The 13,401-nt window shown below is 43.3% G+C and overlaps 1 protein-coding gene across 2 annotated transcripts; it reads left to right on the top strand.

Annotated features, from left to right (window-relative positions):
- Nucleotides 1-270: 270 nt before the first annotated feature.
- LOC311148489 (exocyst complex component 1-like) lies at nucleotides 271-13,223 on the top strand. 2 transcript variants are annotated; one of them, XM_084185468.1, is made up of 18 exons: nucleotides 296-457; nucleotides 1,130-1,261; nucleotides 1,473-1,603; nucleotides 1,797-1,956; nucleotides 2,523-2,710; nucleotides 2,894-3,121; nucleotides 3,927-4,169; nucleotides 5,192-5,341; nucleotides 5,534-5,645; nucleotides 6,578-6,622; nucleotides 7,349-7,512; nucleotides 7,675-7,776; nucleotides 7,868-7,950; nucleotides 9,414-9,642; nucleotides 11,351-11,534; nucleotides 11,670-11,869; nucleotides 12,062-12,256; nucleotides 12,382-13,220. In XM_084185468.1, exons 2-18 carry the CDS (start codon nucleotides 1,138-1,140, stop codon nucleotides 12,532-12,534), a joined length of 2,691 nt encoding a protein of 896 aa, XP_084041594.1. In that variant the 5' UTR covers nucleotides 296-457; nucleotides 1,130-1,137; the 3' UTR covers nucleotides 12,535-13,220. The 2 variants fall into 2 exon arrangements, with proteins under 2 accessions (XP_084041595.1, XP_084041594.1); XM_084185469.1 differs by lacking the exon at nucleotides 6,578-6,622 and having other exon boundaries at nucleotides 271-457; nucleotides 12,382-13,223.
- The last annotated feature ends 178 nt before the right edge of the window (nucleotides 13,224-13,401 follow it).

The following is a 13,401-nucleotide window of genomic DNA, read 5'->3' on the forward strand; positions in this document are numbered from 1 at the left end:
GTCCTCCTGAGTAGATTGGACCCCCTTTTAATGCGACACAATGTACAGAAAATTGGTACAGTGCAATAAATGATGAGTACACAAACTAAAAACATTGTTGACCATTTAGACTTGAATGTTTTTCTTTTTTAAATAATATAATATTTCATAGAAATACTTTTAATTATTATTTGTATGATAACTAGTATAAATATAGAGATAATTGTGCATATTTTCCATCATTTTCACCCTCATTATTTAAAGTATACAGAACGGGACTCTTATTCTGAAGGACTCCAAAAATACGTGACCCGGAAGTACTTAGTTATTCTTGCCTGTTTCACAGCAGTGGAGAAGATTGTTTACTATTTTTCTTTAATAGCGATAAAAAAACATATCACGTTTAAATGGAAATAAACAGTGATTAAGTGCAGAACATACCTAGTACATTAGATTCTCTATCAACATCGCATTTAAGGTAAGTGTGTTCTGTATAAGACACCAAGCTAGCCTAACAATTTTGGTACCTAACCTAGCAGTTAGCCAGGAAGAATGGCTTGCAGCTGTCATGCTTTTCTAGACAGCTAGCTAGCTGTCTGAATGACACTGTCCTCACTTTGCAGAACGTCATAGCTAACATAAGGGCCCTTTTGTACAAATGTAGCTAGCTGTCTATAGCTAGACACGTCCAGAACCATGTTAGCTAACGTTAGCTAGCTTACTACATCATGCTAGCTAGCTAACCTTTGTTACTTTAATTATTTTGACTGCACCATTGATCAGCAATGCTGTGATGTAAACAGTGCAGACGTTCTTACCATAATGTTAATGTATACTGTAGGAAGGTCAGAAAATGTACAGGTACAAATCTTGCATATGGTACTATACTATAGTTGTACTTGTAAATTATAGTGTTATAGTCTGTGTCCCACTGGGAGGAATAAAATGGTGTGTGTTTTCCTGCAGTAAAAATTAATTATATAAAGGTTAGGGTTGCGTTAAGTTTGCCTGGCTACCCAGACATCTTTCTCCGGCCAAACGCTACGCCACAGGCACGGACGTTAGTTTATTGTAGCGAACGACAGAGCATTGGAAGAATTTAGTGCGAGTCGTCAGGCTATCATTAAGTCTGTCTGATTTGAATTTACAGTGACCACAATGACAGCCATCAAGCACGCCCTACAGAGGGACATCTTTACGCCCAATGATGAGCGTCTCCTCAGCATCGTCAACGTCTGCAAGGCAGGGAAAAAGAAGAAGAACTGCTTCCTGTGTGCCACGGGTGGGGCATAAATTCCTTTCAAGTCTAACATGAATCGGCTAATTTCTCTATCTCACCAGTGAAATGATGTAAACATTCAGAACTTGAAAACCACTGTCAGAGATTTAACATCAGAAACAGTGATTTCACTGATAAGGCTACAGAAATGGATCCACAGATCACTTACACCCCATTATTAGACTATTATAACTGTTTGATGCTTCTACCCCAGTCACCACAGAGAGGCCGGTGCAGGTGAGAGTGGTAAAAGTGAAGAAGTCAGACAAAGGGGATTTCTACAAACGGCAGATGGCCTGGGAACTGAGGGATCTGGCTGAAGTGGATGCAAAAGATGCCAGCAAGGTCAGGGAAAGAGTGATTTTTCTCAACTTCCTCTCACTGCCTGAATGTAATTTCTCATAGAACCTTGTCTTTCTCTCTCCTCATCCTCCCAGTGGCTATTTTACTTTAACCTCCTTTCCTCATATACTTTATCCTCCTCCTGCTAATTTGATTGAAATTCACATTTGGCATCTCTTCTGCTCTTGTCATTCAGGAGAACCCGGAGTTTGACCTCCATTTTGAGAAGGTGTATCGATGGGTGGCCAGCAGCACAGCTGAGAAGAATTCCTTCATCTCCTGCATTTGGAAGCTGAACCAGCGTTACCTACGGAAGAAGGTGGAGTTTGTGAATGTCAGTGCCCAGCTGCTGGAAGGTATGACAGCTCTCTAACTATGGGGAAGGATCAAAAGCATGTGTGTTTTCTAGTGACCCTTGCTGTCCCTGTACCTTGCATCTATGAGACTCTTCTTTCTTGCCTGTTCCCAATCTCCTGAACTCAACCTGAAGTGTTTCCAGATAAATCTATGTAACCTGTCAGTTGACCTTTGGTGTGGCTTTCTGTGGCTTAACACATATTTATTTTCACTCTTCTCTCTTAAACTGTCACTGGCCAGAGCTTCCTAAAGCGGAAGGTTGGTAGCACTTAACTTCTTTTCCCATTTCCTCTTCATTGTGATTTCATAGTGTTGAATCACCATTCTCATAGTAGATGCACACATATTTGAAAGCTGTTGCTATTGTTTGCTTTATTTGGCTATTGAGTGAGTGGCTGTTGAATGGGTGTTACTATATGAATATTAGTCTGTTCTGTAGTGTATATGCGTTTTGGATTATATATTCGTTCAAATGGAAGGGTGATGTTTGTTTGTGTGGATGTGCGTGTACTGTACTGTATGCACTGTGCACAATGTTAAACCATCCTCTCTGTCCTTGGTTTAGAGTCAGTCCCCAGTGGTGAGAGCCAGAGTGTTGCCGGGGGCGATGAGGATGCTCTGGATGACTACCAAGAGCTGAATGCCCGTGAGGAGCAAGACATTGAAGGCATGATGGAGGTGTGCGAGTATGCCATTTCTAATGCAGAGGCCTTTGCTGAGAAACTCTCCAGGGAGCTACAGGTTCTGGATGGGGTAAGTAGACAGCCATGGAGCCTTGGGTCTTCTTGAGGGCAATTTAGACTTGAGTTGCCTGACATGCACTGACTACTGTCCTTTGTGATGTATGATTGAGCACATTACAGTGTGGTTTCTTTCACCGTGATGGATGAACATTGTGGTTAAAGTGACCACCTCCAATAATCCCCCCAATCCCAGGCCAACATCCAGTCCATCATGGCATCTGAGAAGCAGGTGAACATCCTGATGCAGCTGCTTGACGAGGCTCTTTCGGAGGTGGACACCATTGAGGGCAAGCTGAGCAGCTATGAGGAGATGCTGCAGAGCGTCAAGGAGCAGATGGACCAGATCTCCCAGAGCAACCGCCTCATCCAGATCAGCAACACCAACAACGGCAAGCTGCTGGACGAGATCCAGTTTCTGGTGGTGAGCACTGCGGTTGATGTGGGGGAGGGTTCCTGTTTCTGTTTGTTTGGATGAGGTTTGGATGGTTTGCCTCTATTTCGTACGATTACGATACAGTACCACAAGCTATGGGGTGTTTTCTATGACTTGTTGGTTTAATGAGATGATGTTGAATGATGAGGGGCGGCAGGTAGCATAGCTGTTAACAGCGTTGGTTCAGTAACCGAAAGGTCGCTGGTTCGAATCTCCAAGATAACTAGGTGAAAGATCTGTTGAGTTGCCCTTGAGTAAGGCGCTTAACTCCAATTGCTCCTGTACGTTGCTCTGGATAAGAGCGTCTGCTAAATCAGTGGTTCAGGGGTTATTTTTATTTTTAGGAATTCAGTCTGGTTTTCAACTCTTGAAAGTTGTAATAGTAGAATGCACAAGGTGCAATTTCGAAATTGGGTAGTGCATCATCAGTTCCTCTTGTCATGTCAGTCATTGCATACCTTCGAGAGCGATTTATAACTTGTCAGAAATGTCCAGATCAACTAGCTCATGTCAGCTAACATTTTATAGCTAGGTTTTTTAACCAATAGATTTTGAGTCACTCAAATATCACATGAATAAACATTAGACATGGAAAAATGTATAGAGTTGCAGGAAAATTTGGTTTAAAACTGCAACATTTTGTGTCATGAACAGTGTTTGTGCCCATACAAATAGACATGGCGCGCACAGGATGTTCCCCAATGCTGGAAGGAGGGCCTGAGTGAAAATGTTTGGGAATCCCTTTGCTAAATGACTACAATTTAAATGTAAATGATGAATAACTGTCCCTCAGAATTATATGGACCTGTCGAAGGGACACATCAGGGCCCTGCAGGATGGAGACTTGTCCTCCCCCAAAGGCATCGAGGCCTGTATCAACGCCTCTGAGGCACTACTGCAGTGCATGAACGTGGCACTCAGACCAGGTCATGAGAAACTGATGGCTGTGAAACAGCAGCAGCACCTGTTCACTGAGCTCAGAGATACCTTCGCCCGGCGCCTCACCAACCACCTCAACAACGTGTTCGTCCACCAGGTAATCCACACAACACAGTAACACTTCACTAGACTTCTCGGTAATCTAAACATGGTCTCAAGATTTTTTATTCAGATTTATATTGAACAACATTTATGACTAGGTACTAGGCATAACAGAGCGCTGTACACATTTCTTGTTACAGTATTAAAATGTTTCCGTCCTCATACACTTCCTGGTTAAGCTCTCTTTCCTCTGATCGTGTCTCTTCCAGTCTCTGTGCTGTTTCCTTCCTGTACTGCTTTGGTCCTCCTGACCTTCACTCTCTGCCTCACTCTGAACCACCCCACTCTGCTCTCTGCTTTCTGTCCCTGTCAGTTCAACCACTTCAGTCACTTCAAAATGACCATCCCTCAGTTCTATAGGTCCTCCTGTATGTCGCTTCCAGTGAGTAGTACCCTCACAGCAACCCCATTGACCCCTCCACTCTAACCTATGACCTTTCCTACTTATCTACACGCCCCTGTTTTCTTGCCGAAATGCATTACTGACTGCATGGGTTGTGCTGCTCATGACTAAGCTAAACCTCCTCTCTTTCATCTCAACGGGTCTAAAAGCCTCAGAAACACCTCAGACCTTGCTCCACCACCTCCACTGGAAGATTGACTGGGCTCTCCTTGCACTTTGCTTCCTTCCTGTGTCAGAGTGCTGCTGTGACTTTGCTGTGCTGGGGTGCCATGTCATAATACTTCTGCCTGTCTGCATGCTTGGTAGCAGCCCTAGAAGAAAGTGAATTGATTGAGAAAGGAAAAAAAGCTAGAAAATGTTAGGTACAAATGCCGGGATGTTCTTGTCAATGAGGTTATTTGAATGTTGAGGTTGAATATCTGAACAGTTAATCTTGTACTACTAACCTCAGTGGTCCATTGGGCCACACAAACTGTCCCTATGAATGCAGGGGATGTCCGTAAAGGGACCAAGAGGGTTCAAGAAAAAGTATCTCCCTGCCTGTGTGTGTATGTGTTTGAGATGGTGTTTCTCTGTATGAGCTGTGTTAACTTACCTTTGTTCCCTACATCCAGGGCCATGACCAGAGCTCCACGCTTTCCCAGCACACGGCAGAGCTGACCCTGCCTAAACACAGCCCACTGCACAGGGACCTGCTGAGATACGCCAAGCTCATGGAGTGGCTCAAGAACACCCAGAGAGAGAAGTACGACGGCCTGTCTAGGGTGAGTGGCTTCCTCTCGAAGATTATCATCATTATTATTACTGCCCTTGCCATAGCTATATCCTATTGTTATCACCATTACCACCACTACTATAACATCTCCATCTCCATCACCAGCAACACTATGATAATATCTTAATGTGTCTCATAACAAGTAGACAGGTATTCATTGAATTTCTCTCTCCGTTTTCAGACCTATGTTGATTACATGACCAGATTATATGAACGAGAAATCAAAGATTTCTTTGAGGTGGCGAAGATCAAAATGGCGGGCACAACCAAGGAGGGGAAGGGAAATAAATTTGGTAAGACCTCTGAGTGTCTTTAAATGTGGGATGTTTGTGTGATTGTTTGTCTTTTCTTTTCCCTGTGAAAGCTTGTAGTTTGCTGTGTGGTTTAGCCAATTTAGTTCCTGTTTTTTTCCCTTGGGTTGTTGCATATGGTTTGTATTTGGGGTGTGTGTGTGTGTGTGTGTGTGTGTGTACTGTATCTATGTGATTTGGTTTTGAGGTAAGTGTGTGTAATTCTGTTCAATATTTGTCCATCTGTACTGTAACATCACCAGCTTTTTCTGCATGGTTCCCCTTGCTCTATTCCAGGACTATTTGGTAACGGTGTTCATCCCAGCAAACACAACTACATGTAGTTACCTGCCCCGTACTGCCTCCTGTGTCATAGCTTTCACTGCCTAGAAAAGGTCCCAGTGTGATGTCATTGTCCTGCTCAATGTTGCTAGCTGGTGTTTTGCTCAATGTTATTTCCCTATTTGGCTGCTCACTGTATGAAGAGCCTAAAATTAATCCTACAACTCATTCTGACTGCAGAGTATGACTTCACTCATTTAGTGTTTTAAGACAAATGAGTGATTTCATTCCTTTTGTAATGTTTAGGCTCCCCAGTTAAAGTTTACCTGTAAAGTCAACGGAAATATACTGTATTTAAAGTAAATATATTTATATTTCAATGCTCTAAAAAACTACCCTTTCATTTAGTGAACTTTGGTTTGAAGGAGTATACGGCTCTGCTTCCTGAATTTCAGTCTTAGCTTTTCTCTCCAGAAAACAAAATGAGCAAAACTTTTGTTTTCAAAAATGCTTTCTTAAGGCCAAACACAGCCTCTGCAGTGCATTTCAGTCTGTTACCTTTGACCTGTAACCTCTTAACGTGTCCCCATGCTGCATGTCATGAGCCTAACATGTCTCTGTCTCTGATGCCTGCTATTCTAACTGGCCACCAGCCACGCTTCCACGGAAAGAGAGTGCTCTCAAACAGGAAACGGAAAGTAAGTATCCCATATGGGTCACGCAGTCCGACCCCTGTAACCTGTAACCTGCCACCCACACCCACCCCTATCCACCTGCTCCCCACTACTATGTCCCTGATACTGCTGCACAGACAGAACCCCCTCCCCCTCACTCAGAACCCTCCTCCCCTACAGACTCCCTCAGCCCTCTGCCTAGAGTAACCCCAACCTGCCATCTATAGAACATTCTACTGGCCACTTGTTAAAGAGCACCTAAACTAACACCTATCAGACATGAAAAACAATGAGCATGTACATTCTTTATGGCATAGGATACTACTACTCATTCACAATACAAAAGGATATATTAAGGTCAACGTATCCAGCAAGTTTCTCTGATAATGAATGTCCAACATCCATAATAAGATTATTGATATTTAATGGTCTTTATCACCGAGCACGCCTTTCATTGTTTCAATGTTGCATATGTTATTCTATCTCAATTGTTTTCAGCTGTTCATGTTATGTGTAATTACTGCAAAACTAACATGTTTTAAAGATGCATATTAACATGGGCTTTGTGGCACACTTTTTCAGAAGCCACAAAGTTATTTATTTTTAATAGCACAGTTGCTCTGCTTTGAAAATAAGTCCATGTGAATGCAGCTTTGGTCTCAGGGGCTATAGATAGGGCAGTGTTCCACAGACTAGTATTTAGCCTGTGGTTAGAACATGTTTTCAACTGTTTCCCCTCTGGTGTCCCAGGCCTGCATGGCAGCTCTGGGAAGCTGACGGGCTCCACCTCCAGTCTGAATAAGCTGGCAGTGCAGGGCTCCAACAGCAGGCGCTCCCAGTCCTCCTCTCTGCTGGACATGGGCAACATGTCTGCCTCAGACCTGGATGTGGCCGACAGGACAAAGTTTGACAAGGTGATGCTCACAGAGAGGGCCATAGCCACCATACACTACAGTCTTTATATTGCACATACTACCCGTGGGTTTTTGTAGATCTCTTTGTCATTTTAGATGTGTCATTTGTTTTGTGTGTTTATTTATATTGATCCATTGATGTAGGCGTCTCTCTTTTTGTAGATCTTTGAGCAGGTTCTTAGTGAGCTGGAGCCTCTCTGTCTAGCAGAACAAGACTTCATCAGCAAGTTCTTCAAGCTACAGCAGCACCCCACCCTGGCTCAGGTAAATTACATGCTAATCTGACTGGCTGAGTGTTTGCAAGTGAGATTACGAGTAACTTCTAAATTATTAACCACCGTTTTTTTTCTATCAGGGAGAAATGGAGGAGTCGGATGGAGGGGTGTCCTCCAGACAGCCCCCTCCAGGGGAACACAGACACTCCATGTCATTGACTGAGTGAGTAGCTAGCTTCTCATCTCTTACTGACATTTACTGTATGCTCTGAATGTCCATCAATAGTACAAGGGCAGTGGTCATCAACCTTTTCTGAGTCAAGATCACTTTCTCAGTCAAAAAGTAAGCCATGATCTACTGCTCAGATTTTTAAAAAACATTACTTTAAAAAATGTAACATTAACCTAATAAAAACAGTTATGTAGGAATGAGGTTTGTGCAGTAGGCCAAATACATTATCACAGCAAATTGGCTATATGCCTGGCCTGACAATATTGTTCTTCTAAGACCATATTATATTTAAAAACTTGAGCTTTGATAACAAAATAGATCAGTTGTAGCACTTGTGAGGCACAGCTGAGCATAAATTGAAATGATTTGCAAATAATTCGCTTTTCTATTTTACTGGACTGGTGCTACTTGCATCTGATGGTCATGGTTCTTTCAAGACAACTGGGAACTCTGGAAAACAACGAGGTCAAATCATGACGTCAGTGATCTTCAGGTCGTAAAAGGCGGAGCTCTAGAAAGATGCCTGCGTTTCCGTTCAAAACGATTTTTCAGTTGTCATGAACGCTCGGAAGTCGGAGATGTCCGAGTTCCCAGTTGTTTTGAACACGGCATTAGTCTTGGCGGAGGGAGGGAGAGAGCAGCAGAGGGTCCGCTTCTCACGGTCCCTGCTCTCTCATTCCTTTCCTCTGGTGAGACTGACCAGAGGGGACACAGTCTTCCAACGGATGGCGAAACTCGAGTCGCACCTGCTGATGAAGTCTGCCTCATGCACAAATTCATGTTGTTCCTATGACCAGAGAAAGTGAAATATTCCTTGATATTAATATAGACACGACGAGCTGCTAATAATAATCAAATGCAGGGCTATCGATACATTTGGCTACTAATTCATTGCAGCTGCAGTGCAAGTGGTAGTATGGAGAAGCACATGTTTTGTTTTGTAATAGTGCTGAATGAAAACACTCACTCATAAAAACAGCAGCACTGCTTTTTTTATTCTTCAGACTCTCTCTGGTCATGGTTTTTTAAAGTTATGAAATCTCATGTAGGCTAGTATCAAACTTTGCTGGAAGCTATAGGCACGGTGATTTGAGCTATCCGATTGGCCAGCGCAGTAGGCGCACTTGATTTAGCCACAGATCTCCCGGTCTGCTGGGTAAGAGGAGTTTTGAATTTTCAGACAAATGAAAAGGTTCCAAATGGAAACATTTTGTCTACCTGCCGTGCAGGGCTTCTGAATCAAGTGCACCTACCGCCATCAGTGCAACAACAAAAAAAATTAGGATTGCGATCGACCGGTTGGTGACCACTGTACTAGGGGCACTAAACATGCAACAAATATGACAAGTCCAAATGTCATCTTTCATGGTCCACTTCTCTCCTACCCTCCTCTTCACTTTTACCATATTATTCTCTGTCGTTCTGTGTCTTATCACCCGTCTGGTCCTCCTCAGGAAGGACATGGTGCGATTGATGATGAACAAGATCTTCCAGAGCATTGAGACGGAACTCAACAGCCTCATCGCCCTGGGAGACAAGATTGACAGCTTCCACTCCCTGTACATGCTGGTGAAGATGAGTCACCACGTGTGGACGGCCCAGAACGTGGACCCCGCTTCCTACCTCAGCACCACCCTCGGCAATGTGCTGGTCACCGTCAAGAGAAACTTTGACAAGTGCATTGTGAGTAGAGTTCAGGTTAACCAGTTGAGTCTGTTGATCTGTGTATTGTACTGCTACAGTGAGGGAAAAAAGTATTTGATCCCCTGCTGATTTTGTACGTTTGCCCACTGACAAAGAAATTATCAGTCTATAATTTTAATGGTAGGTTTATTTGAACAGTGAGAGATAGAATAACAACAAAAAAATCCAGAAAAACGCATGTCAAAAATGTTATGAATTGATTTGCATTTTAATGAGGGAAATAAGTATTTGACCCCTCTGCAAAACATGACTTAGTACTTGGTGGCAAAACCCTTGTTGGCAATCACAGAGGTCAGATGTTTCTTGTATTTGGCCACCAGGTTTGCACACATCTCAGGAGGGATTTTGTCCCACTCCTCTTTGCAGATCTTCTCCAAGTCATTAAGGTTTCGAGGCTGACGTTTGGCAACTCGAACCTTCAGCTCCCTCCACAGATTTTCTATGGGATTAAGGTCTGGAGACTGGCTAGGCCACTCCAGGACCTTAATGTGCTTCTTCTTGAGCCACTCCTTTGTTGCCTTGGCCATGTGTTTTGGGTCATTGTCATGCTGGAATACCCATCCACGACCCATTTTCAATGTCCTTGCTGAGGGAAGGAGGTTCTCACCCAAGATTTGAAAGTACATGGCCCCGTCCATCGTCCCTTTGATGCGGTGAAGTTGTCCTGTCCCCTTAGCAGAAAAACACCCCCAAAGCATAATGTTTCCACCTCCATGTTTGACGGTGGGGATGGTGTTCTTGGGGTCATAGGCAGCATTCCTCCTCCTCCAAACACGGCGAGTTGAGTTGATGCCAAAGAGCTCGATTTTGCTCTCATCTGACCACAACACTTTCACCCAGTTCTCCTCTGAATCATTCAGATGTTCATTGGCAAACTTCAGACGGGCATGTATATGTGCTTTCTTGAGCAGGGGGACCTTGCGGGCTCTGCAGGATTTCAGTCCTTCACGGCATAGTGTGTTACCAACTGTTTTCTTGGTGACTATGGTCCCAGCTGCCTTGAGATCATTGACAAGATCCTCCCGTGTAGTTCTGGGATGATTCCTCACCGTTCTCATGATCATTGCAACTCCACGAGGTGAGATCTTGCATGGAGCCCCAGGCCGAGGGAGATTGACAGTTATTTTGTGTTTCTTCCATTTGCGAATAATGGCACCAACTGTTGTCACCTTCTCACCAAGCTGCTTGGCGATGGTCTTGTAGCCCATTCCAGCCTTGTGTAGGTCTACAATCTTGTCCCTGACATCCTTGGAGAGCTCTTTAGTCTTGGCCATGGTGGAGAGTTTGGAATCTGATTGATTGATTGCTTCTGTGGACAGGTGTCTTTTATACAAGTAACAAGCTGAGATTAGGAGCACTCCCTTTAAGAGTGTGCTCCTAATCTCAGCTCGTTACCTGTATAAAAGACACCTGGGAGCCAGAAATCTTTCTGATTGAGAGGGGGTCAAATACTTATTTCCCTCATTAAAATGCAAATCAATTTATAACATTTTTGACATATATTTTTCTGGATTTTTGTTTTGTTATTCAGTCTCTCACTGTTCAAATAAACCTAGCATTAAAATTATAGACTGATAATTTCTTTGTCAGTGGGCAAACGTACAAAATCAGAAGCGGATCAAATACTTTTTTCCCTCACTGTACATACTGTTGGGTGTGTGTGTGAAGCTGTTCTTGTTTCTCTCAGTCTGGTCAGATCAGACAGATGGAGGAGGTGAAGATCTCTAAGAAGAGCAAGGTGGGCATCCTGCCCTTTGTCACTGGGTTCGAGGAGTTTGCTGAGCTGGCTGAAACCATCTTCCGTAATGCAGAGCGCAGAGGGGATCTGGACAAAGCATATGTCAAGCTTATCAGAGCCGTCTTTATGAATGGTGAGTCTAATACTTGCCCTGTGTCAGGAAGATAGAATATTATGATTGGTGAATGTTTTGTGTGTACTTTGAGTAATGTGGTTGGCTGATAGTCTGTGATCTGATTGGTGTTTGTCTTGCTGGGGGTGTGTCCAGTGGAGAAAGTGGCCAATGAGAGTCAGAAGACGCCCCGGGACGTGGTGATGATGGAGAACTTCCACCACATCTTCTCCACACAGTCCCGCCTGAAGATCTCATGCCTTGAGACAGAGAGGCGAGAGGCCAAACACAAGTACACAGACCACCTGCAGTCCTACGTCATCAACTCCCTGGGCCAGCCCCTGGAGAAACTCAATGTGAGAGGGGGGGTTTACACTTGGCAAAGCTAATGTAAATTTGTTTAATGTTTATATGTAACATACTGTACATGTTATATAACTATAACACATTAGAAATGTGTGATTTCACATATTACATGGCATGCATACTTGAATGTACAGAATTGAAAAATGCACACAGTTGATCAAGTATGCCCCTATGCTTTGCAGCACTTCTTTGAGGGAGTGGAGGCGCGTGTGGCCCAGGGGGTGCGTGAGGAGGAGGTCAGCTACCAGCTGGCTTTCAATAAACAGGAGCTGCGTAAAGTTATCAAGGAGTACCCTGGCAAGGAGGTGAAGAAGGGCCTGGACAACCTGTACAAGAAGGTGGATAAGCACTTGTGTGAGGAGGAGAGCCTGTTACAGGTTAGTGACAGAGAATCTAGAAGTGATAGATATTATAGATCTGTTATCTAAACAGCTGGTAGTTTCACTTGTTTCAGTGGTTGATCCAAGTCTTTTTTTGTACAACATTTCAATTTCTCCACTAGGTGGTGTGGCACTCCATGCAGGATGAGTTCATCCGTCAGTACAAACACTTTGAAGGCTTGATTGGCCGTTGCTACCCTGGGTCTGGAATCACCATGGAGTTTACCATTGGAGACATGTTGGAGTACTTCTCAAGCATTGCCCAGTCCCATTAATTACAAACATACACATTATAACTTTACACATGCTCTCTATTGCTTCATAGTGCCTCACACAGAAGAAACACTATTTACTGAAACCAATCTGTCATTGCTGTGTGGCCAATACGAAGTAGATTTACTGAAATTGATTAAACTGCAGTTGAAATTGTCTGCAGTTAATTCTGGAAGGGAATTAACAGTTGTAAAAAGTGTGTGTGTGTGTGGGCACATAGCCTAGCGGTTAAGAGCTCTGGGCCAGTAACCGAAAGGCTGAGCCGATTAGGTGAAAATCTGTCATTGTGCCCTTGAGCAAGGCACTTAACCCTAATTGCTCCTGTAAGTCACTCTGGATAAGAGTGTCTGCTAAATGACTCCAGTGTAAATGTGTGTGTGAGTGAGAGAGATCATTGCACAGAGATCACAATGTTACAGATTTCTCAATAAATTCTGTGATTTTTCTTTGTTATAATACAAATCACCTGTACATGATAAACTCTTGTGGGTTGTGGGCCAAATATATGTGAGCTTGTATTGTACTGCTCAAAAATTATAAAGCCCTCTTTGATCACACTGATGTCTTTGACTTTGTAGAGTCACAGAATGTCAGTATTCTACTGGAATCTTTTTGTTCTGTTAAGCCATGTGTGATTGCAAACTTTTCAACAAAATGCCATATTGCCAAATAAATGTTAAAATGTCCCATTTTCCTTGGATTTTTTAAACATGTATTTCTATTTTATAGTTGGCATTAGATTAGAAGCACTGAGCTCATTCATTCTGTAGTGACAACTGCAAGGTATAACTGAAAGGTTGTGCGTTCTCACGAGTGTAGGCTACTACTGAATCGTTGGAGAATTCGGAGATGTTCACTAGCACAGGTTC

Source organism: Coregonus lavaretus, assembly GCF_964263955.1.
Source record: "Coregonus lavaretus genome assembly, chromosome: 21".
Taxonomy (NCBI): domain Eukaryota; kingdom Metazoa; phylum Chordata; class Actinopteri; order Salmoniformes; family Salmonidae; genus Coregonus; species Coregonus lavaretus.